The 25405-nt window shown below is 39.5% G+C and overlaps 1 protein-coding gene across 3 annotated transcripts in view; it reads left to right on the plus strand.

Moving 5' to 3' along the window:
- mpp7a (MAGUK p55 scaffold protein 7a) overlaps positions 1 to 25405 on the plus strand; it is a 164851-nt gene that overhangs the window by 107971 nt on the left and 31475 nt on the right. For all 3 annotated transcript variants that reach the window (XM_079801430.1, XM_079801431.1, XM_079801432.1), the window contains 5 exons: positions 13883 to 13964; positions 14120 to 14205; positions 14480 to 14554; positions 16053 to 16249; positions 17182 to 17246. In XM_079801430.1, coding sequence (XP_079657556.1) covers positions 13883 to 13964; positions 14120 to 14205; positions 14480 to 14554; positions 16053 to 16249; positions 17182 to 17246 — 505 coding nt within the window. The remainder of the gene's footprint in view (positions 1 to 13882; positions 13965 to 14119; positions 14206 to 14479; positions 14555 to 16052; positions 16250 to 17181; positions 17247 to 25405) is intronic.

Below are 25405 nucleotides of genomic sequence, written 5' to 3' on the forward strand. Positions count from 1 at the left end.
TTGGTTGTGGCGCTCATGGCGCTTGAAAGACAACTGTTTATCCCACCCCTCGGATTGAGCCCTGTCGGATTGAGTTTCCAGACCCAACATCTTGATGTGGGTCTGGCTTGTCAGGCTAGGGGAAAGTAATAAGACACATTCTTAACTTTCTCAAGCACTAAATCAGCATATTAGAATGATTTCTGAAGGATAATGTGACCGAAGACTGGAGTAAATTATAATTTAAAAAGTATTCAAATAGAAACCGTTATTTAAAATTGCAATTATTTTTACTACTGTTTTATTACTGTTTATTGTATTTGATTAAATAAATGCAGTCTTTGTGAGCATAAGAGACTTAACAACTGTAGATCAGCATTTGATCTTTATAGGGAAATTCTGCAGTGAATTCATGTTACTTTCTGCTAAGTGAAAAGAAATGCAAAATAAATCTCTTCTTTCCTCTAAATAAACATAATCTGACCTGTGGCCCAAGTCCACAGCTCAGTTTACATTTTATATGTAGAAAAACCTGTTTTCAGACAAAAAGTCCAATGTGTTTTTCTCACCAAATTCAATCAGCCCACTGAGCTTTGCACTGTGAATTCCTTTTTGCAATTGTTTCTGATTTGAACTTGAAATTTTACATATCAGGTTTAGACAGCAAATGCAGTCATTATGACAAAGGGACTGCGAAGTTTAACTTTAATTTACCTTTTTTTCTCTGGTGTTTGGTAGTTAGCAGGCTTTTGCCTCAGATGATGATTCATCTGTTTGTATAATTGTGATTAGTTGAATGGGTAGGATTCGGTAGCTCTGATTAATTGCTATCATTTTTCAGACCATGACATCATGCAGTATTTTAGTGAGGGGAGTAATGAGAAGAAAGTGAAAGGGGGTGGGGAGGGGGGTATTTGGGTTCAATTCCTTGGACTTTGGGGGTGGGACCCAAATCCTCAAATGCTCTCCCCTCTGTTTGGTAACTTTAACCTGCTGATTTATTAGCAGCAATGGCAGGATGCTGAAATAATTGGGCTTGGATCAGCGTACATGGCAGCAGCAAAAGTGAGCTCAGTGGTGGATTTTATTGAAAGAATGTGTTGTTTTGGATAAGGTTACTGAAAGGTCTATAGGAAGGCAAAAGAGTTTGTGTATGGGTGTGCGTTTGTTGGATAGATAAAGTGTATATGTTATATCCAGATTTTCAGACTGAGTAATAGGAGGATAGTAGACAGAACAGACATTTGCCAACAAGACGATTTGGCTATAGATTGTCTGTGCACTTATTTAATCTCACGACTTGTGTTGGTTGGCGAGCATCTCCACATCTAGGTGCTCATTGCACATTTAAGTTGGAGCGTGCCCAACAAAATCTTTAATCCCTATATATACAGTTTGTCTTGTGATGTAGTAGTCTTCTTCAATCTCCGTGTCACTCATCCTGAGGGCTATATTAATCTACCCCCTCACCTTTATCAAAATGAGAACTTCCTCTTGCTACTTGTACATTTTTAATACAAATTTTCAACCACACACTATGTTGTCAGTCTTGCAATTTGAGTGAGAAGTTGACAAAAATTTGGTATGCAGTTTGCTTTAATGACAACACCACAAGTGTCTCATTTATTTATCTCACACAAAAGCTCAAAGAGAGGTCTGTTGCAAAGCATGCATTTCTCAGTAAATAGGATAAGATATTTTATTTATGAATCAAACCTAAAAGTCATGTGTCTGCTTTGTATGGTTAAAAAGTAGATCTTATCAAATGAAACTCAACAATGTATAAATGCACAATTCAGCACAACTACAAGGGTGCTGAACTCCCGTCAAGCCAGTCATGACGACAATAGTTTGCACACTATTTATTTATTATGTGCACAATTACTAGTGTTGTAGTTCTCGAGACCGGCCTTTTTTGAAGGTCTTGGTCTTGTCTCGGTCTCGACCACATTTGTACTCGGTCTTGTCTCGGGTCTCAGACTTAGAGGACTCTGGATTTTGTTGGGATATTAACAAATTGCCAATGCAATGTCTGATTTATTTATTAACATCACTAATGTAATTGGGTAATTTTATTTGATTGGTAACAGCTCTATATAGTGTCTTATTCTAATTATATTTATTGAGTAAAAATAAATAATTTAATTTATGGTAATGTGGTAATGTGGTAATGTGGATCTCTATGAATTCGAGTGCTGGTCTTGGTCTCAACACACATTGGTCTTGGGGTGCGTTCACACTTGTCATGTTTGGTTCGATTAAAACGAACCCTGGTATGATTGCTCTGTTAGTGCGGTTTATTTGAACATATGTGAACGCTGTCATCCGAACCCTGGAGCGCACCAAACAAGCAGACCGAGACCGCTAAAAAGATGGGTCTCGGTCTGCTTCCAAACGAACTCTGGTGCGGTTCGATTGATATATGAACGCAACACGGACAAAAGAAATGTAAACAAACCAAAAACAGGACAGATGTCACAAGATGCGACGCTACATGTCAGCTGATTTGATGACGCGTAAAGGACATAATGTAAGCATACCTGGTTCTTCTCATCAAAGAACCTGTGTTGCCCATTTGTCGGTACAGACGACGGAACTGTCGTCTCTTTGCAGCAGATCTTCGTTTCTGCATACAACGGAGGAAATCCTGGTGCTGTTTTGAATGTTTTGAACATTTTGAGCTCCTTCGTGAGTTCTCAGCTGGTAAAAATAAAACCATATGTACACGCATAAAATTATCGCGTTTAATCCAGCACACAGCATTGTTTTGAATGTTCGGTAAGCAAGCTCCGTCGAAATATACGTCATAAAAGCCGACCAATTAGGTTGTGATCGTATCCCTATGCCTTTGGTTCAGTAACTTTAGGTTCGCTGTTAAAAATGCTAGTGTGAACGCTAAGCGGACCAGGACTATATGTTTTTTTTTTTTTGGTCCGAACTAAACAAACCGAACTACAAGTGTGAACGCACCCTTGGTCTCGACTTGGTCTTGACTACAACACTAACAATTACTACAGTAATCTATATTACTGTATAACCAGGGCCTGAAATGAACACCCGACCACGAGCCAAATGCGGGTGAATTTTGCAATTGGCGGGTAACACTGGCTACCTGCCAATGTGGCAGGTAGATTGACAATGAGAATTGAGTGATTCATTGGGCAGTTTGAGAGGATGCGACTGCATTCATGCGATCGGAAAGAAGATGAGGCCCTTCTCTGAATAACGTTTGGATGTGCGAGTATTATACTGTTGATGAGATGGGACGAGATAATAATGCAACGCTGACGTAGGCTACAGTACAATGACAGTTGCACCGATGTGTGTGCACGTCCTGTGCGTGTGCATGTTGGGAGTTGGGAAACGGTGAGAAAATGTTGGGTACACGGTAACTTTACCAGTAATAATAATATTAATTTAGTTCTGTTTACCGTTCCTGAACGTGACTAAATCAGCCATCAACACAGCCGCGTGTGATGTGTTCACATACAAGCTGAGGTAGGGCTATATCTGAGTCAGTATGACTGTCTGTGACACAGGACATCAAAACATTTTTTGTAGAGTTATTATTTCTTATATTGATTACGTTAATGACTCAACAGCACTTAAATGTGTATTCTTACAAGTTAAAGAACAATGTTTGTGGGACAAGTGGATTTTTGTAGGGGCAAGTGAAAGAGAATTTGAATAGACAGATTAAAACATCAATAACAAAAAACTAGGGAATTAACCAAATGCAAGAATGATTCTGCATTAATTTAGCGTAAGTGGTGATCGATAGTGGATAATAATATATAGCCTAATGTATAATAAACTGACGGTAACACTGCGCTGTTGACGCTCGCGCAGCCTCTCGAGGAGAAATCAATGTTAGTGAATGATTCAGTGTTTTGAATGAATCGTTTGTATCAAACATTCAATGACCTATTCATAAACGACCGCCTCATTTTTGAATGAATCAGCAGTTTGAACGAATCGACTCAATGACTCAGTCATTAAAACGGTCATCTGCTGCCACCTACTGGTGGTTTGCTTTCATGTTTAAAGGTCCCATGGCATGAAATTTTCATTTTATGAGGTTTTTCAACATTAATATGAGTTCCCCTAGCCTGAATATTGTCCCCAAGTGGATAGAAATGTTGATCGGTGTAAAACCGAGTTCTGGCTGTCTTTCTCTGCCTTTGAGAAAATGACAGGCCAGACGAGCCAATCCTGAAGTCTCCTGGTTTGACGTCCAAGCAGGAACGGTTACCTCCCTTTCCTCCGCCCAGAAAATCTGGCACGCCCATGCAAGCGCTCGAGAGAGATCATGGCTTGTGAACGAGTGAACGCTGGCAGTTTCTCAGTGTTTGGATGTACAAATGAAAACAGAAGTCTTTTTTCAGTTCCTTCTGATCTATGATCAGTGATTTCTGATGTGTAGCTAATTATTTATTATTCGTGCACACACTGCGGCTTCTCTCTCTCCAGACAGAACAGTGTTTTCTATCTTGTGAGTCAGTGTTTTTGTACGTCCTCGTCGCGTCTATCGGTTCTAAAATGTGCATACAGTCATGAGTTTCTGCTCAACATCGGCAGAGTAACATCTTTAGAGATAAACCTCACACACGCCGAAGCTCGGGCTGCACTGGCCAGTGGCCTTCAACATCCCCGACCCCCAGTACTGCATCTGGCCCACAGCGGAGGCACCAAACGCGGCGTGAGATTAAGCAGAAGGGGGGTAAGCGTGAGCATATTCGGGCTAGCCAGCCTAGCCCCACAATAAACTGGATTACATTCGATTACTGCTGTTGTGTCTTTGTTTGCGCTGTGTACTCAACGCGCGTCACTGACGCTTTTATTTTATTTTAAAAATAATGCTATTATCAACACTTACTTTTAACTTGTTCATCTCGACAGCTGTAATGGTACTTTGCATGTGTTACAAAGTTGGTAATAATGATGAAGACGGGCTCGGTGTGACTGGGACTCGTGTTTATTCAGAACTCTCAGATACAAACACAATAAACTCGTTAATAACTCATAACTCAGTAGTTACTATAAATAACTTTGTTAGCAATCGCTGAGCTCAGTCTCTTGTACATTAGTGATGTCCGGTTCGCGAACGATCTTTCTTTTGAACCAGTTCTTTTTAGTGAACCGAATCAGTTCACCAAATCGGACTGAATCGTTCTAAACGGTTCGCGTCTCCAGTCAGCGCTGATCCATAATTTACTAAAGTTACTAACTTTCTGACATGAGTGACAGTCCCTCCGACTAGAAATAGACTAATAATCTGAAGTATATTCTAGTAACTACAACAGTTCAGACATGCTGAGAACTGATGTGAAGTGAACTCAGGTCCATCCGTCTCTCTGGCAGCAGCTCGTGCCTCGTAGACCTCGTTAAACCACGCCCCCTCCACTCATTTAAAATGGAAAGATGTCAGCCAATCACAACAGTGGGCGTTTTTACTGAAGTCTCACAGCAGACACGCCTCTTGAAGCAGGGCATTGAGCCACAGGGCAAACAGCAGTATAGAAAAAATGCCTTTTATTTCTAAATTATGACATTTTATGATGTAAAAGTTATACTAACAATATAAGTACACCTCAGGAAACATTATAAAATAATAGAAAAATGCCATGCCATGGGACCTTTAAACATTCTTTCCAACATTTCTTATTTGTATATTCAAAAATATTTAAAACAATCTCATAACATTTTTTTAATGCAGTTGTAATTATTCAGTGTAAATTATTTAATTTGATTGGTAACAACAGCCCTACAATGTCTTATTATTCTAATTTAATTTATAGATCAAATTTAAGAATATAAACTGAAAGCTGAAGCATAGCCTATATTTTAATAAGATTATGGAAAAAAATGCCCTTTTTAAAAGGTAAAAATATCAAAGATATGCATATTTAAATATGTCAAACCTGATTGAACACTGTTGAGAATATTTCTGCAGAATAAATTATATTTACAACATGCACACAAAAAAAACCCGGACAAGTACGTGAACAGGCTTAATGTCGAGGAGAAAAAGTGGCTGTGCACCAAGTGGCTGGTAAAAAGTCACTGTGGCAGGTGGATTTTTAAATCCACCTGCCACAGTGGCTGGTGGTCAAAAAAGCTAATTTCAGGCCCTATGTATAACCGCATCAATCAGTAACATTTCAATCAGAATTTACAATCAGAAAACACCAAAGCCTGATATTTTCTTTTTAAAGGTGCAGTAAGTGATTTCTGAGAAATGCTTTTGAAATTGGATCGGACCGAACACTAAAACACACTTGTAGCCAATCAGCAGTAAGGGGCATATACACTCATGGGGGGAGGTGCCTGTGCTGCATAGTGTGTTTGTGAATTTGGGGGAGGAGTTATCAAGATTGGGTGTGATCCTTTTGGGTAAGGGTGTGTTTGTTTTGGTGATTTTCAGATATCAACAGGATTTCTCAGAAATTGCTTACTGCACAGATATAAAATTCTCAGATATTTTCTTAACATCTTTTTTTCTTACATTCTTACGAATTTCTTAACTTTTTAGATTTTCCTTGTTCAGTTCCAGCAGAAGGTTGGTCATTTGAGTGTTGTGGAGTTCAGGTTTTGACAATGTCAATGTAGCATGCAGAATGTCCTAGAACACTTTGATTTGGCTTATTTCTTTCTTTTGGCTTATTGCTATTGACTGTTCGTGGCAGTGAAAACCATACAATGGTAAAGGACCAAAACTCTGAGATCGTGCAGCCAAAACAAGACTTGCTACTTTGGAAAAAAATATTTTTGAATGTCTGTGCTTAGATTTGTCATGTTGAGCCTTGGAACACAAGCGCAGCCAGTAGACATTCTGTACTATAAAAGTTCACGCCGTTCTCATTTCCTCTGTGATCTCTCATTGGTTGACACAAGGCTTCATTAATGTTTCCTCTCGAGTGCCTTCATTAGAAATGTTTTGACATCGGTTTTGATGTTGGATATTTCCAAATAGTTTTTGCAATCACCTGTTCTTCTTTTTCTTTTGAAGCAAACAGATTATAAGGTCATCTGTTTGGGTTAGCAGTAAACAATCGAGCACTAAGGTAATGTCACTTTCTAGAAATAATGGAGGCACAAATTAGATTAGGGTGCGAGACGGGAGCACACATGTTAGCGCTTTTGAGATGCATCTGTGTACACAGGGGAACTACATCATGGCCCTGATGGCTCAGAGTGGAAGAGAAAGTTCTCTCCAGTGAGACATTGAGGACAGAGACTGACTTATGCTGGTTATGTTGACCCGAGAGCTAATATGTCACTCAGAAATGGACTGAGATGTTGGCCAGACAAATGTTCCGTTCCATAATCTACAGCCTTGTTAACAGAATAAACATTTTTGTGTTCAATGTTATTTAATAAATGAATAAACAAATATTATTTATAAAAAAAGTCATTTTAAATGCAGATTTATTAGGGAGTTTGTCACTTGACATTATGTAAGTTAAGGGTTAAGGCCTCTTTCCTCACCTTTTGCTGTTCTTCTAATCTTTCATTCCTTCCTCTGCATAGTGTGCTCTGATTTTCCCAAGTGTCCATGTTTCTGTGTCTATATCCTGTTACAGAGAGTACGGGAGGTGCACGAGCACACACATTAGCGCACACTGTGCTCTTTGTGCAGTGAGGTCTGCTCGTCTTGAGAAGGCATTTCCTCATGTAGGTGAAGGAAAAAGATCTGACTTCTGAAAGTGATGTTTCCTTAGTGGGGTAATTACAGTGAACACAGTCAACACTTAACGGACAGCCTATGGATGATCTGGTGTGTGAAACCACAGACACACATAGATTTAAGACTTTTACAGTTATGAATAAACTTGGCCTTAGCAGCAGCGATCCAGAATCAAGCAAGAAATATGTTGAGTTGAGTTGCTGCACTTGGTAGTCCCTCTCACTGATAAATCTTATTAGTCCAAAATTCCATAACAAATAATATAAAAAATAAAACTGGTTTTGATTAGCTGCAATTTTTAGTGCAGTATTTTGGTTTCAGTCTGACCGGAAAAATCACTTGATGCTGGAAACCTGCTCAGGAGAGTGTTTTCTCAAAGGATATAAAATGTCCATGTCTAGCTTTCAGGTTCATACTGCAGGAGACATTTAAGATGGTATCCAGCGTTTTATCCCAGGCCTCAACTTCCCTCTTCCGTTCATTCCCCCTTTACCTCCACACATTCCCATTTACCTTCCTGTCATTCTTGTTTCTTTTCATGCGTTTCAGGCCTGTCCTGTTTTCAGCACATATGCTGGCATTCCTCAGCCTTATTACCTTAATGAGACCCAATTTTCCTTTTTCAGCATAATACTTGTTAATGATAGAACTGTAATGCAGCAGGGTTAAAGCAACATTTTGAGTGTTTACTGAGCAGGTCATTGAAGGGTTAGTATAACAGTAGAGGGAGTGGAACATCACACACAATGTTTGTTTTGAGTCTCACTATGTGTTTGTGTGTGTGCGTTAATAATTGGAAGTTTAATAACCCTGTTTAACGCGTATCTTCTGCCTACTGGTTTACTCGCAGGTGGCATAAATCAGCAGTGATAATTTGCGGCTAATTGTGTTTTAATGACCTCGCTGTTGTTCTTTTTGCTGTCTTTTCCTCCCCAGGTTTCTCCGCTGCCAAATCTGTAGCAAACACAGCCATGTGGTTTTTGGTAATTGATGTTCATTTGAGCAACGACTTGAAGAGTGTGTATCGTTGTTTATGTTTTCACGCCATTTTAAGTGACTTTGTGTCAAACACTCGCTCTGTCTTTGTACAGGCCTTTGTATTTGTTTTTTCAGGTCTGTCTTAATGACTAGAGCTTAGGTACTGGTAAAATGATCTGAACTTCATACTTTTATTGTAATGACGTTTGAAAAAGTTATGTTAGTCGGTGTATTTGAGAAAGCTTATTATATTCATACGCATCAAGGAGGTCTTTTCCATCCATACTATTGAAGTCATTGGGGCTCATCAACTGTTTGGTTACCGACGTTCTTCAAAATATATTTTGTGTTCTACAGATTCATACAAATTCAGCAGATTCATACAAATTCATCCAGGTTTGGAACAACTTGAGGTTGAATAACACTGTATTGTCAATATTGTTTTCTCCATTTGCTCTATATTGTTCTAATCAAAGCCACAGCAGAACTATTGTGTGTCTCCAAGCAACAAACAGTGTTGTTAGTGAGCAAATCTGCGGCTTTGAATTCACTCGGTCAGTGAATAATGACCAATTCAAGTCAAGTCACCTTTATTTATATAGAGCTGTTCACAATATAGATTGTTTCAAAGCAGATTTACAGTGATAATAGGAAATTAATGGAAGAGAGATTGTTTTGGCTGTACATCATCTCTTGCAAATGCAAACCCCCGATATCGTTATCATCTTCATGTAAACTTCCAAAAAACGTGAACCTGTGAGAACGGTGACGACATGCACATAAGCATTACGTGTTTAGTCAAAAGGCAAGCGTGTTTGAATATGTATGTGTGCAGGCGCGTAGTTTTTCTTTACAAAATGACTTCCAAATTATTTGTCTGCATTGCATAATACAGTGTTTTTAGTCGTTTCCAATCATTTCGATAACATTTTCATCTGTACAGGGGGAAAGTGAAGTGAAGGAGGCCCTTACAGGGTTGAGTCTAGTTGACATGGTCTCTGCTGACGCTTCAGGGCTGCATTGTGGTCGTGTCTAGGCGCAGGTCCACCATCTGATCTGGATTCGGCAGACTACTGTAAACCTCGGAGTAAACAGAGAGACTAATATTAGCGTAGATGCCATTCTTCTTATGATGTAACAAGTACATCCGGTGTTATGGGAAGTGTACCCGGTTCCGGCTGACCTAGTTAAAGCAACACTAGGAAAATGTTGACGCTCTAACAGTTAATAAACAAAACTGCATGCATCTTGCGGAAGAACATTGCAGCCGGAGCTACTTCTCTCTGTTTATGTCAATGACGAGTCACGCAGGTACTGTGCTAGTCCTCAGCGGTGCCGACTCGCACCACTTATTATATGTGTACCGTAGTGATTCAGGATAAGACAAAAACACCATTTGGAAAATGGTTTCATGATGTACTCGCTCATTATATACATTTTGTAAATTTTGAGCACAAGACAGTTACATAGTGTTGCTTTAATGCAGCATAACAATCATTTAACTGATTTGAATAATATACATTTATAATGTTCTATGTGTATGCCATAGTAAAGAGATGCGATTTTAGTCTAGATTTAAACTGTCTGCTTCCCAAACAATGCTAGGAAGACAAATATTATTTATAAAATGTTCCAGAGTTTAAGTGCTAAATAGGAAAAGGATCTACCGCCTTTACAGTTTTCAGATTGCAATAGACATGAAGGACTATAATGCGTTAAGAGCTTGTTCAAGTAGTGGGGAGCTAAACCATTTAGTGCTTTGTAAGTAATTGGCAAGATTTAAAAATGTATGCGTTGTTTAATAGGGAGCCAAAGCATTGTTGACAGGCTAATATGGTCATACTGCCTGGTTCTAGTAAGAACTCGAGGTGCTGCGTTTTGGACCAGCTGGAGTTTATTTATTAAGCGTGCAGGGCAACCACCCAGTAGAGCATTACAATAATCTAGCCTTGAGGTCATGAATGCATGGGCTAACTATTCTGCATTTTGCACTGAGAGCATATGTCGTAATTTTGATCCATTTTTAAGATTGAAGAATGCGGTTTTACAGATGCTAGAAATGCGAGCACATCCAGGTTCCTAACGGACGACGAAGACTTGACAGAGCAGCAATCAAGTTTTAGACAGTATTCTAGGTTACTACGTGCAGAGGTTTTTGGTCCAATTCTTAAATATAAGGGTCTTGCTTCATTACTGAATGAATGAATAACTCAATGACTCAAATGGCACCGTAAACACCTGTGGTCTTCCTATGAGTCCACACTTTTGTGACGTAACGCCGCTTTGACTGCTGTGGTGCTCATTTCAGTGCTCTGCAAAAATGCATATCGAAGGCGCATATCAACAGCAAAGGGGGCGCTCGCCGAGCACCCTTCTGAAACCTGAAATGACAAACGGGACACCCTACAGTCTCATGGACTTTATGGACATGCATATGCTGCAGCCATTGTAAGTTCACAAGTCCAAAAGTGCATGCCATATGGAACAGGGCCAGTGACTTGAGCCACCTACTGCTAGATAAAAAATGCACCTGTAGATCCATTTAAGGGGGCAAATATTGTCCCTTAATGGAAAAGGTGAGACTCTAATCTAAACGGAAGAGAGGGGCTATACAGAAGGATGTAAATGCCCCAAGGGGGGTACGCCACTGTAATAAGTTTGGGAACCAATGTCCTAAAGAATGACTGCTGTCCTTCTGAGCTCTGCACAGATTAAGCCATCCACTTTTGGCCAGCCTTATAATAATAGTCATAAGCATTTATGTGCTAAGAGTCTCAGCATATGGAGCTGATCACCTCCACAACTGGCAGCCATGGGTTACGTTACTGATGTGTAATTTAGGGAGCTGTGGCCTCTTATTCTAACTTGCTTAATTTCTCTTCCATCTCAGTTTCTGCTTTCTCTCTCTCTCATCGGTCAGAGGAAAATTTTTCATTAAAGTCTATTTATAGAGCATGTTTTAATGGGCAGACCTCAGCAACAGGAGGAAATAAGAAAACCTTTAAAATGCTCAATCAAAGAACCTCCTCATTTCCTCCGGCTGCCTATTACAAGTGACCTTACTGTGAGAATAAAGTTGCACTTGTGAGGATCGTGTGAGTGGGATTGCGAAGATGACTAACAAAGTTAAATTGTGCCTGCGTGATGAGTTTGGTTGGTCAACCTGGCGAAGCATGGCTGTCTCAGCTGTGTGTGATTGGAGGAAGTCTATCATGTCCGAGGCAGAGATGTCTGTGTCAGGCCAAACCTGCAGCTAAATAATTTCAGCTCATGCTTTCACACCAAGAGAGAAACAAACTGCAGTAATTTGCTAGCGAAATGACAAAGAAAACATTTGCTTAAAAGCATATCTCTCTCTCTTGTTTGGTCAACAAAAAAAAATTATCTCCTTGTTGTCTTTCTGTCTTTCCATCTGAGGGCTAGTTCTGAACAAGGTTCAGATATGAACCTTGTTTGTGAGAGATTTGTATGGGTTCTGTCTACTGACCTGTGTGTTAGCATAGCAGAATGTTGTTAGTTAGTAAAGGGTTAGATTGATTAAATGGGAAATGAGGAAGATCGGAAGATTGTTTTTTTGTTTTGCCTTTATCGCTTATAGAAGCATTATGTATATGCAAGCATTGATTGTAGAGTGTGTTGTGATGTATTGATGTGAAAAGAAAAATTTAATGAATAATGATCTGTTTCTACACAGGAAAAATTGCTTCCACACGTGATTAAACTGTACACTTCGGTGATGTTCTATTGTTTTGATCTAACAAAAAGGTTTTGGAAAGGTTCTACCATTCACTTTATCACATTTAACAGAATTAAATGGTACATCAGTGGTCTAATTCTCTTTCTTTACTCCCTTTCTCTCTGTCTCACTCATGCGTGTCATTAACACCACTGCTTTATCTCACGTTGAGATGTAACAGCTAAGCTGATCACTGGTTTCTCTCACGTCCCAAATCTCTGAGCCAATCGCCTCCTTGTTCTTCCAGGTCACAAAATTGGTCCAATTATTTGATCAACAGGAAATATTCACAGACTTCTGAAAGGAGCATTGACCAACTGCTGCACTTTCCATCATAGAGGCTGTGTTTAACACATTAGACGAGGACCTTGAGCTAATGTATTAGTCATGATAATGACATTGCAAAATCATTACAGGTGACCAAGTCATCAAAACGTCTTGTACAGCAGATAATTGGTCTTACTGAGGTAATGCAGATAGAAGCAGACTGTGTGTGTGAGTGTCTTTTTAAGGTTTTTTTTTTTTTAAAAGATCCTATTGATATGCCATGGGAGCAACTTTTGCCAAGGCTGATTGTTCACCTCTTTCAGACACCTGAAATTGGCTGAGGTAAAAACCCTAATATGTAGTTAAACACACATGCACACTGGAGACAACTCCGCACCTTCATCCACTGTCACGGATGCTTTAGAAATAATAACAGCCTCCGAGACACTGATGCAGAAAACAGAGGGTGAAAGAAAAAGGCAGACTAACGCTCAAACTGTCTGACATGTTTGTCTGTGTGTGAATGGCCCTGCTAAGAATCTTGCTGTCTTAGTCTCGCTGTCTAATTTTGCTGTGTGTTTGTGTGCGTGGTGACAGCCCATGCTGTGAGCCTCTGGCCACATATGTTTCCGTTACAGTAGCATATGAGTATGCATGGCGGCAGGAAGACACACAGGGCTGGCATATTGTTGGCAGACCAGTGTCATGGATAGCTGGTGCTTTTACATTCCTGTTTTGGCAATCATAGTCCATTTTAAGCCATTTAAGCTGTTGTGTGTATCTAGCCATATTGCAGTTACAGAGAACTTACTTTCTTGCACATATATGCATGCACAGAAAATTATAAGCACACATACTGAATGTTTCAGGGGCCATGAAATGGCCATACTGGAACATTTCACTGTTTGTATCATTCTGATTAGTAGTATGTCTGAAAGCTTGCCTACTCTTCTGCTGCACACTCAAAAGTATGTACTTTTGTCATAAAGAGTACATACTTTTATGGTGTAGTATAAGTAGGTGAATTATTCATTTAACTAGTTTATTTTAAAAAAACGCTCATTCATTCAGGAATGAGACAAGTGACTGTCTTCATTGAATCATTGAATATTCGAATAGGCATTGATGTCTAAAAAATGTAAAGTTTAATTGAAAATCGTGCATATAACCTGGTCGCTGTTAATTACGTGTTTTCATTAAGTAGGTGTGGTTGACTCTTTGTATATGTGTTACAGGGTGCCACCATAAAGAAGGATGAACGCACTGGAGCGGTCATAGTGGCACGCATTATGAGGGGTGGGGCAGCAGACAGAAGTGGTGAGCACTGATGCGCCTCTTCTGTCTCTACAAATGTACCCTAATGGCACCCAGATGTTTAGTTTGTTTACACAAAGCCTGAGATGGTTTATTACACTGAATAAACTGTGGTCTCTTAACTTCTCTTGTTATCCACTGCTCTTTGTGGCATCCAGGGCTGATACATGTCGGAGACGAGCTGAAAGAGGTCAACGGTATCCCTGTAGATGACAAAAAACCTGAAGAAATAATCCGCATCATGGTATGTGTGAAGAACAAGAACAAGAAATTCCATGAACAGAATGTTTAACAGTTTGTAATATAACAGAATATTGTAATATTTTGTGAAATATTATACCCTAATGTTGTTTAATATTATCCACCTAGCTTGCAGAATAAATTTAAAAATTAAAAAAAAATTTTTTTTAAAGTTATGGGAAAAAAAGACAAAATGAATGCACCAGTGCATGTTAATAATTCCATTTACTAAAAAGGTTCTTGTTTGTGTCTTTTTGTTGATTCTGTTCTGTTTACAGTCCCAGTCGCAAGGTGCCATCACGTTTAAAGTGGTCCCAGGCATCAAAGAGGAGGCACAAAGCAAGGAGCCCAAGGTACAGTTCATCATCATTACTGCCAATCAGACACGACAAACAGGCCGATATAGGATGTTCTACTCCGATGGTGGTGGGGAGGGTTCTCTGTATATGTACTATGGGCTGCTGGCTTGATAGATGAACTTTTGTTCCCATCCATCTTCAACACAAACGATTTGCACTAAACCTCTCAGCTCCCGTCTAGCTTATAAACAGCCTATGTCGATCTGTTCCTAAACCAAGTGAGCTGCCTCACTGTATGCTGTCTACATGAAACCTCAATAATGACTGATTTGCAATGCTCGAAACTTGCAGCTTACACATAACTAATGACACTTAAATTATTCCAACCGAATTGAGCTAAAAGCTAAAGAACTGATATAAATATTTGTATTGCTGATTGTAGGTCTGTATCGAGGCTGCTTTTATTCCATTAAATATACAGTAACACATATAACAATAACAGTCGCATGATCCTTCAGAAATCATTCAAATATGCTGGGGTTTTTTGGGGGTAAAATAACATTTCTCATTACTATCAGTGTTGATATCTGTTGTGATGAATATTTGTTCATTAGTTTTGTGAAAATTACGATAGAATAAATAGAATACTGAAATATTCTAAATCTGAAAAAACAGCATAACATTTTTTTTTTATTAAAAATGTCTAAACTGTCACTTTTGATCAATTTAAATGTCATCCTTACGTTCTAATCCCAAACTTTTGAGTGTTTTGCTGTAAATGAGCACTGTACCATTTCTTTGCGGCTCTATTCTATTCATTTTACTGTGCTGTAATGGTTCAAATATGTTTCAGTTTTAAATTCAGTCGTAACCCGCATGTGTGTTATCCAGTGACCGTAGTTTACTGTTTTCCGCACGTGTAATGAATATGTTGAAGTGCTGCTAATTGGCTGCACATGTGTAAGAGGGATAAAAAAATGATGGAGTGCGAGACAGAGAGATGAAGCGTTCCCTCAGGATGTATTGGTGTGTTTGTGGGGAACGTTCTCCCCTGTAACATCATTTTTCTGTATGGCACACGCAGCTCTCTAAATCAACACAAGCCATTGCTCTGTGCTTTGGGGACTTTGCAGTCTCCGTTTGCTCTCAGTAACCCTTTACTTTCTTATTTGTCTTTTTTATTGATTTGATATGTCTGCTCAATCACTCCAATCCTCCAAACACCTCATGATCTCCTTCTTTAGAAAAGCGCTAATGAGAATCGCATTGCATTTCCAAGAAGATTTTACATGAGTATGTTTGGAAAGTAAGTCTGTCTGCTATTGAAAATGCACCTTGATTTGGTCATTATTTAGAGAGAGGGATGTTGCAGATGATTTGAATTTCATCTTTCTCTCATTTCATTTTAATCCATTTAATGTTAGTTTTTGCTCGCTCTCTCTCTCTCTCTCTCTCTCTCTCTCTCTCTCTCTCTCTCTCTCTCTCTCTCTCTCTCTCTCTCTCTCGCTCTCTCTCTCTCTCTCGCTCTCGCTCTCGCTCTCTCTCTTTTCAGATGTTTGTAAAGGCACTTTTTGACTACAATCCAGCTGACGATAAGGCGATCCCTTGCAAGGAGGCAGGCTTGGCATTCAGGATGGGAGATGTCTTGCAGGTTATGAGCCAGGATGATGCCACCTGGTGGCAGGCCAAACTCGAGGGTGATGGCAATCCGCGCGCTGGACTCATTCCTTCCAAACACTTTCAGGAAAGGTTAGCCAATGCTTTTCTCTCTTCCCTGCTCATTTCCTCCCACTATCACCAGTTTTAAATTCAACAGCACTCCTTGACTCCATCATCCTGTCCGCCCTCTGTCCAGCCCCCTCATATATCATATTCACCTTTCATGCATCCATCTCTCTGTCTCTCGATCATTCCAGACTTCTTCCACTCCATTACAACCTGACTTTCACTCCCTACTATGAAAGGAATGACTTTCTGACTTTTTTTGTATTCCTCATCATTTTTTTCCCTTTTTGTGCAAGAGGGCTCGGCCAAAATACTTTGGATTTCCGTGGCTGTCTGGGCTGGAATGAGTAATGACAGACAATGATAGCACTGGTTCACATCGACTTTGGACGTCCACGCACGGAAAATTGCACATCAGTGGCGTTCTTCTTCGTAAAGTGAACTCTAACGTGCATGCACATGTGCTGCCTTAGGAAATAGTTTCTTTGCTCTGTTTCTCTTGAAAATAGTAACTTTCAATAGTAAAACATTTTTTTGAACCTGTCAGATGTACAGTAGCAAGTGCTGTTTCTGGCTGACCATTTTCTTTCTCTCTCACACTTACACACACACAGACACACTCACTCACTCACTCACTAATGGATACTTAGGCAGGTAGCTCTGCATGGAAGTTAAGTGTTTAGTAAACCTCATACGGCTGTGAAATCTGCCTCTGTATAGCTATGCTAATGGCAACAGAATAGGTTTGTTAGTCAGTTTTGGAGTGCTGAGTTTCTTTTACACATTTTGCTTGTAAATGAGAGTGACACATGTTATTCAAAGACCAAACAGACTGAAATTGCTTCTCACTTACACATTTCACTAAATACAGTTGTCAGTCCCAAACACTGACTGCGTGGATGTATACAATCTGTTTGCCTTTATAGCTCTTTCTCTTTCTCTCTCACTTCCTTCAGGAGGTTAGCAGTCTGGAGACCCACGACCATCAAGACTCTTCAGAGGACCCCCAGCAAAAGATTTTGTAAGGACCACACTCAAACAATCATGCAGCAACTAAAACAACCACTTGAAACGCATACACACACCTGCAATAAGGAATGTTTTCCACGGGCCCCTTTCGAGCCAGTTGTGGCCCCACTACGATAGAATGATCATTTAAATGTTTATACATATATTTAGATTTATATTTCATTAAAATTTAAGTGTACTTGACATCGTTTCACTTTACAAATGTGTTTTTTTCTTTACAAAACAAGCAGGAAATTACACAGATCAGGCATAACATTATAACCACTGACAGGTGAAGTGAATAACACTGATCATCTCCATCAGGGAACCTGTTATTGGGTGGGATATATTAGGCAGCAAGTCAACATGTTGTCCTTAAAGTTGATATGTTAAAAATAAGCAAGCGTAAGGATTTGAGTGAGTTTGACAAGGGCCAAATTGTGGTGGCTAGACGACTGGGTCAGAGCATCTCCAAAACTGCAGCTCTTGTGGGGTGTTCCCGGTCTGCAGTGGTCAGTATCTATAAAAAGGTATACACAGTGCATTGCAATTTGTTGAGTATGGGGCTGCATAGCCGCAGACCAGTCAGAGTGCCCGTGCTGAGCCCTGTCCACCACCGAAGGTGGAAACAGTGGGCACGTGAGCATCAGAACTGGACCACGGAGCAATGGAAGAAGGTGGCCTGGTCTTCTGAATAACGTTTTCATCACATGGATGGCCGAGTGCATGTGCGTCGCTTACCTGGGTAACACATGGCATCAGGATGCACTATGGGAAGAAGGCAAGCCGGTGGAAGCAGTGTGACGCTTTGGGCAATGTTCTACTGGGAAACCTTGTGTCCTGCCATCCATGTGGATGTTACTTTGACACGCACCACCTACCTAAGCATTGTTGCAGACCATGTACACCGTTTCATTGAAACGGTATTCCATGGTGGCTGTGGCCTCTTTCAGCAGGATAACGTGCCCTGCGACACAGCAAAAATTATTCAGGAATGTTTTGAGGAGCACAACAACGAGTTTAAGGTGTTGACTTGGCCTCCAAATTCACAGATCTCAATCCAATTGAGCATCTGGATGTGCTGAACAAACAAGTACGATCCAGGGAGGCCCCACCTCGCAACTTACAGGACTTAAAGGATTTGCCGCTAACATCTTTGTGCCAGATACCACAGCACACCTTCAGGGGTCTAGTGGAGTCCATGCCTCAACGCATCAGGGCTGTTTTGGCAGCAAAAGGGGGACCAACACAATATTAGGTCATAATGTGATGCCTGATCGGTGTATGTACATATACTGCAACATTCATAAACACTTTTAATGGTAAGCGATAGCATAATATGCAAAAAAAAAATTCACATCGTTTCACATTTTTAATCGTACTGTCAAGTTGGTTACAAATAATTTTAGCAATTTTGACAAACCTCACCCATGTTAGCCAACTAGATAACATTATCTTGGGGACAAATCATAATTTGCAACAACAGTTTTGTTTAAATTACAAAAACTGAACAGTGGTTCTTAGCCAGGGGGACGGGGACCACTAGGGGCCCTCAAAAAACTTTCAGAGGGACTAATTTCACATCGTTTCACATTTTTAATCGTACTGTCAAGTTGGTTACAAATAATTTTAGCAATTTTGACAAACCTCACCCATGTTAGCCAACAAGATAACATTATCTTGGGGACAAATAATCATAATTTGCAACAACAGTTTTGTTTAAATTACAGAAACTGAACAGTGGTTCTTAGCCAGGGGGACGGGGAACACTAGGGGCCCTCAAAAAACTTTCAGAGGGACTAAAGAATGTCTTTTATATTAATAATAATTTATTTATTTAAATGCTTTTAAGATAATTAAAATGCTAAAAAAAAAAGTTTTTTTGAAGAAGTTTTTATGAAATCACAAAATTGAATTCAAATACATCAATACTCGGTTTCTGTTAACTAAAAAAAAGTTTGAAAACAAGCAGTTTTGTCATAATTGCAGCAGAAATAAAGGGGAGTCAGACCTTCAAATAATGTGTTGGACAACAGGGGCCTTCGAACAGGTTGAGAACCACTTGTTTAAAACATGGTTGTTAAAGGTCACTGAATGTATAATTTTTCAGTGGTAATGCCCAAAAGTCTCTCTCACTGACACCAGTATTGTTGAGCTCTGCACACACACTCATCCCTTTGTTCCTGAACTACAGCAGAAGTGATTTTTGAACTGTCGTATGAGAGAGGCCAATGCAATGCAGATGCTGTGACGAGACAGTGGCTTAAAAAAAAAAAGAATAGAAGGAACAGCAACCGGAAAAGATTAGATGAGAGGGTGGGAAGTGCAAGGTGAAGTTAATGCAGACAGGGAGCCCAGACTCCCCTGATTGGTGCCAGGCAGATATGTGCACACATGTGTATTCATGTACATGTGCATTAATGCACGCCTGGACATAAGCTTCCTCTCCTGCTTTCCATTAATCTCTCACATCTGATTATCGAATGCGTGTGTGCGTGTGTTTGTACGCCACAGCTCTAATCTCTCCCACCGACTGACATCAGGGGTCTTTATGGAGCTGTGCTGGGTTACTCTCTACACATGGGCGCACTTAAGACTCACCACGAGACAGACGCGCAGCAACACTCTCGACATGTTGCCGTCATCCGTACAGCTACACACACACTTGATTGAATAATACAGCCACTCTGGATTCTTATCCCCAATGCCACATGCTTGGCCTCCCACCTTTTCCATTTTTCTCTGTCACTCCAGCGGCTTCTTAAAACAAAGAAAAAGTAAAAGTTGATGCGTGCGTCACTGAATTATCGGTATTGATGAGTTTTCCAGGACCACCCCAGGAAACTGTCGTCTTCGCAAACTCTTTAAGTTTCACATAACCAACAAGCATAAGTAATATTAAAGTGCTGCTTTCATGCAGCTTTTCATGTGTAGAATTTTTCAGAATAACGTCACATTTGGAAATTTGTCAGAAAAATGCTCAATTCAGAAAAACGGAAAAGCTAATGTGTTCATGTCTGACTTGACCAGAAGCGGACCGTATACAATACCAATCCAAACACGGGTTTTGTAGATGCATATAGGTGTGCTTTGAAGAAAGAAATGTAGTTTATTTGAAACGGCATGATTGTGCACTTTAAGAGTAAGACCATCTGTCCACTGGCCTGCAGTGCGGTGACGTTAGCCCATATTTCAATGAGCAGCGATGAGGGGCTTTCTCTGGATGACTGAACACACACAAGTGCTTTGCAGTACAGACTTGCCCTCAAATAAAGCCTTACTTATCAGAACAGCATGATCACTAGCTGAGGCTGTCCATTGCTATCCATTATAAACCCCACACCCCTGGGCAGGTACAGAGACATTTCCACAGTCAAAGCATATTTAAAATCATTATTTTAAGCATAGAAATGTAGTGGAAATTAATCAAAAAAAAAAAATGAAAAGACAGAGACATTTACAAGTAAATTATTTTTACATGGGTTATGTTAGGGTTAGGTTTTTTTTATGGATTAAATCATTTAAGTCAATATCCGGTAAATCCTTATGAAGGACTGGAAAAATTACAGTGTACACTTTGAGTCGAATCATGTGCACACATAGGTTGGTCTGGTAACAAGAAGGTTTGCTGGTTAAATCCCCACAAAGAGAGAGCACCATTATGTATTTGAGCATGGTACCCTATCTCTATTTTCTAAACACATCTTAGTGATTTTATTATGAATAATAACCATGCATATGTTTCTTTTTCTTTCTTTTTTTGGCCTCGTATTTCTTAATCAAAATGTCATAACTTGATCCTCCAATAAAATGACACTTATCTGGTGACGTATGCCGGCCTTCTCATATCCTTTTGTCCACTTAAACCCTGCCTCTTTTTCTTATAATTGACTACAAGCTCTAGATCTGGCTTAATTTAGTCAACAACCAATCGTTAGAACAAAAAAGTCCCACCCTACATTTTTTTTATTCATTTTTTACAATCCGTTTTACTCGAGTGTATACATCACAACACAGAAGAAATTATCTGTTACTATTTCCGTTACATTGAAAAACGTCGGGAAGAAGGAGACTTTCTATCTTTCGCGCCCTCAAACCTGATCTTGTCTAGCCATGGTGCTCCCCGTATGCGGAGCTGGCAGGCTGAGAGTGCTCACTATAAGCAATATCCTCGCCCTCATCAACCACAGCCACCCCATCTTGGCTGGATGGTGCCAGCAGAATTTGCTATCTGTTTGTGGACAGCAGAGGGAGCGGATTTATTAATAACGTCTACCTCAACTTTCTCTGCATCTAATCCCTCAGAATTAAGGAAGAACAAAGCTTATTACCAGTCTCTTTCAGTCAGTCTCGCGAATGCATCTTAAAAATCACATCTAGCTTCCTCAAGGACTCTAATGTGCTCCACCCGTAGCCTCTGTTTTACAAGTACATGCAAATAAGCGTCTCCTGAAGACAAAAAGAGTTGATGACATTTATCGCAGTCAATGAAATTGTTGTGTGTATACACATGCTTCAGACACCGCTCACACTGATGGTGTTTCCCATAGCATCAATCCATGATGCTGTGTTGAGTTCCACTTCATAGGAAACTCCAGGTTGCTCTGAAGGGATAGGGATAGAATACTATATGCCACTTGGATGAAAACATCTGTTTAATGACTTCTTACCTGAGACTTACACAATCATTTTTACTAACTGTTACATGACCAGATTCCGTTTTTTGTTGTTGTTGTTTTTTTCTCCACTTTTATGCAATGTCATTGGCACAATGAGGATTGTGATATAGACCGGTGCTTCACAGAGATGTCAAACCAGCAACCTTCCTGTTACCAACCCTGAGGCTTAACCAGTCAATTAATGTCTGTTTATTTTGTTTACAAATAGATTCTTAACACATCTAGTCTCATCTTCACCTCTCATGATTACCTTTTCTTTTTTCCTTTTGCATCTTTATGAGAGAAATGTGTCTTCTGGTTACACTAGCTGCATTTACATGCAACCTATATCTGTTAATAATCCTAACATGTTCAGGACCACTGATCACAAGCTTCTTGTTGTTATCATAATGTTGTCACATTGCATGTGGAGCAGTTTTGTTCGGGATACATGTTATGCACACGTAAATGGATATATTTACATTGGTTAGGGTAGATATAAACAGAACGTGGAATCTACAATGTGATTGATGTAAATCTGTGTCTATAAACAATGAATCAGTAGATCTATTTATGCCTGTTCACGTGCTCTGGTTTGTGCCCTTTTAGATGTTTGTTTGTTTGTTTGACCAGATTTCAATCCAATTGTTATGTCATCACTGTAGATATGGAAACAATTTAAGCACTCCTTTAATCTACACTCACCATCCCTACTTATTTGTTATAGTCATCTGTTCTAGATTCATTTATAAATTGTGGGAGGCAAAAGGCATCTGTTATCTTTTTGGAATTATTCTGTCATGTAAGAATTGCATAATTTGTTTTCCAAATTTGCTCAGTCCAATTTATGTCTGTGGTTGCAATGACCAAAATCCATCCATTTTGGAACATATATTACTGACAGTTAGAAAACCACGTGCTAGAAAAAAGGTGCTAGATGTAGTGAAGTTCACTGCTTCATGCACTTGCCTCCATTCCATTTCTCTGAAAAAATGCCTCCGGTAATTAATAGAGATGCACCGATCGACCGGCCAGGAACTCGAATCGGCAGATTTTCTGCATGAACTGACCAGTCAGTCTCACGTCTTACGTTTCCAAGCCGATCCGTTTTGTTGTCAGCGGCACAGGCAATAACGTCAGCTGCGCGCTCTCTTCTCTCCTGTGGCAAAGTGACACACACCCGCCTCACTCACTCACTAGTCTCATTCACTCTGTCACTTGTATTGTGCATAATTTTACTAATTCCTACAGGTTTCGCTCTAACACCAAAAGCTGATCTATATAAGTGCCACACACATAAGTCGCCTCAGTTTCAAGCAGCTTGTGAGTCTCAATTACCAAAATGAGTCTCTTACTGCCTTTAAACTGTCAAATACACATAAAATTGTCAAAATGTCAGTTTTGCTGAGTATTCCATTGAACAGTCAGTTTTGAAACCTAATTGGTTGAGAAAGATAAACAATGCAAGTTGTGTAACAGCTTATTGAATCTGTGCATAAACACTTAAAGTGACAGCAGTCTAATATTCCTGATGCTGTCTGTCATGTTATTCAAAGAAAAGAAGACAGAAAATTGCTCTCTGCTCTTGACTTAATATTTGTTACTAATTGTAAGCATTAATCTGTATTTAAGTTTTACAATAAAGACTATCCAGCGTTATTTTACATTTGATTACGTTAATTTCTATAGTATTTCTTACCTGAATAAACTCTTTATTCTATTACATTTATCTGGAATCGTCAGATATTGGTGTCGGCAGATCACACTTACAAATGTTTTAATCGGAATCAGCCAAGAACATTGATGCATCTCTAGTAATTATGACAGATGTGACACCTGTAAATCTTACCCATTTTTCTTATCCTAAGCTTAGTCGCCTCACTTCTTGTCCCAAACCTTAAACATGTCCTTGCTTTTTTTTTCTTTCTTTCATTCGTGTGGATCACACCAAGAAAGATGCCTAAGGATTCACTTGACTGATAGCACACAACAGATTTTACTGCCCTCCATCCTCCTTTTCATGGTATTGCTTTCTTGGCAGGACTATGTGGATGTGTATGGCAGGCTGTGTAGATGCTGCCCTTTGCTCGTGTGTGTTTTGATTTAAGCTTGTTTAGTAGAATTGAGACCACATGAACTGGAGGAAGCTTTTAAAGTGACTCCAAATGTTCCCATGTCTTCAGGCCTGCACATACACACTTAAATACACACTTTCTCTGCTGTTATGAACTGTGTTAGTTGTTCTGTAGCTGCAGTTTCCTATGAGGTAAGCAATGGTTTACCACTTAATGGCATACTGAAGACTTTTCTTCAAAACAACCGATTTTTACATTCGTTCAACATTTAAAGGCATAGTTCAATTGAAAACTGTGATCATTTACTCACCCTGAAAGGTCATTCCAGACCTTTCTTTTGTGGAAATGAAGAATGTTAAAGCCACGTTGACTTTCATTAAAACAGCACAAGAAAGAAAGCCAAAGAGGTTTGGAATGATTTGAGGATGGGTAAATGATGACAGAATTTAAATTTTGGGTTGAACTCTCCCTTTAAATTTGGATATTTCAAATTATGTTTGTAATGTGTACTTCCAGTCACATGACTTTATATTTCCTTTTATTTTTTTCCTTTATAAGATGATGAGACCGTAGAATGGGGTAGGTCGGTTTCTTCTTCCTCCATTCATTTTCTTCACCCATCACTCTCTTGATCTGTTTTTAATCTTTTTATGTTTATCATATTCCTTTCTTTGCTTTTCCCAGTGGAGGACATTGAAGGTACACCTTTCAGACTAACTCTGGTTTGCCTATGAAATGTCATAGCCATTAGATCATTGGCTGGGGACCACTGTATGTGGTAATAGAGTACCCGAACAATGAAGATACGGTTGATTAGCATTCATTGGACCACAACAACCTAATGGAGCGTAGCAGAGTGTGTAAAGGGGCCAGGAGTTCACTACCCTACTGTATCTCTCTCATATACTAAGACACACATTCACAAGCACACAATACATCCATGTTTGCCTGACCAGCTTTGCCTTACACTTCTAAATGAGATTAGAATGATGAGTGCTCAAATGAATCCCATCCATTTTAGTCCTTCTCCATAATAGACCGTGTGAATGTGATTGTGAAAACATTCCCCCAGTATTTCATAGTCTTATTGTTTTGTGAGATCCAAGATATGTTTTGGTTAACTTCTTTTACCCCATCTGTAAGGTACGTATTGAATGCATTATGTGTTGTGTCTAATAGACAAAAGAAATCTGAAGTTTATGGCCTTCATGGAAAGTTGTGGATGTTGAATGTGAGCACTGCCAATAGATCTGCCCATCTGGTTCAAGCTGTAGAGGATCAATTGATGAAGAAATATGACAGTTGTGCTTGTCTGTAAATCACAACCGTTCAAAAGTTTGTAGTTGGTAAGATTTTTCAATGTTTTTGAAAAAGATCTATTTTATGCTCAAGGCTTTATTTGTTTGATTATAAACTGTTCCTTTTTTTTTTTTTTTTTT

The sequence above is a fragment of the Gobio gobio genome (assembly GCF_949357685.1).
Source record: "Gobio gobio genome assembly, chromosome: 20".
NCBI classification, from domain to species: domain Eukaryota; kingdom Metazoa; phylum Chordata; class Actinopteri; order Cypriniformes; family Gobionidae; genus Gobio; species Gobio gobio.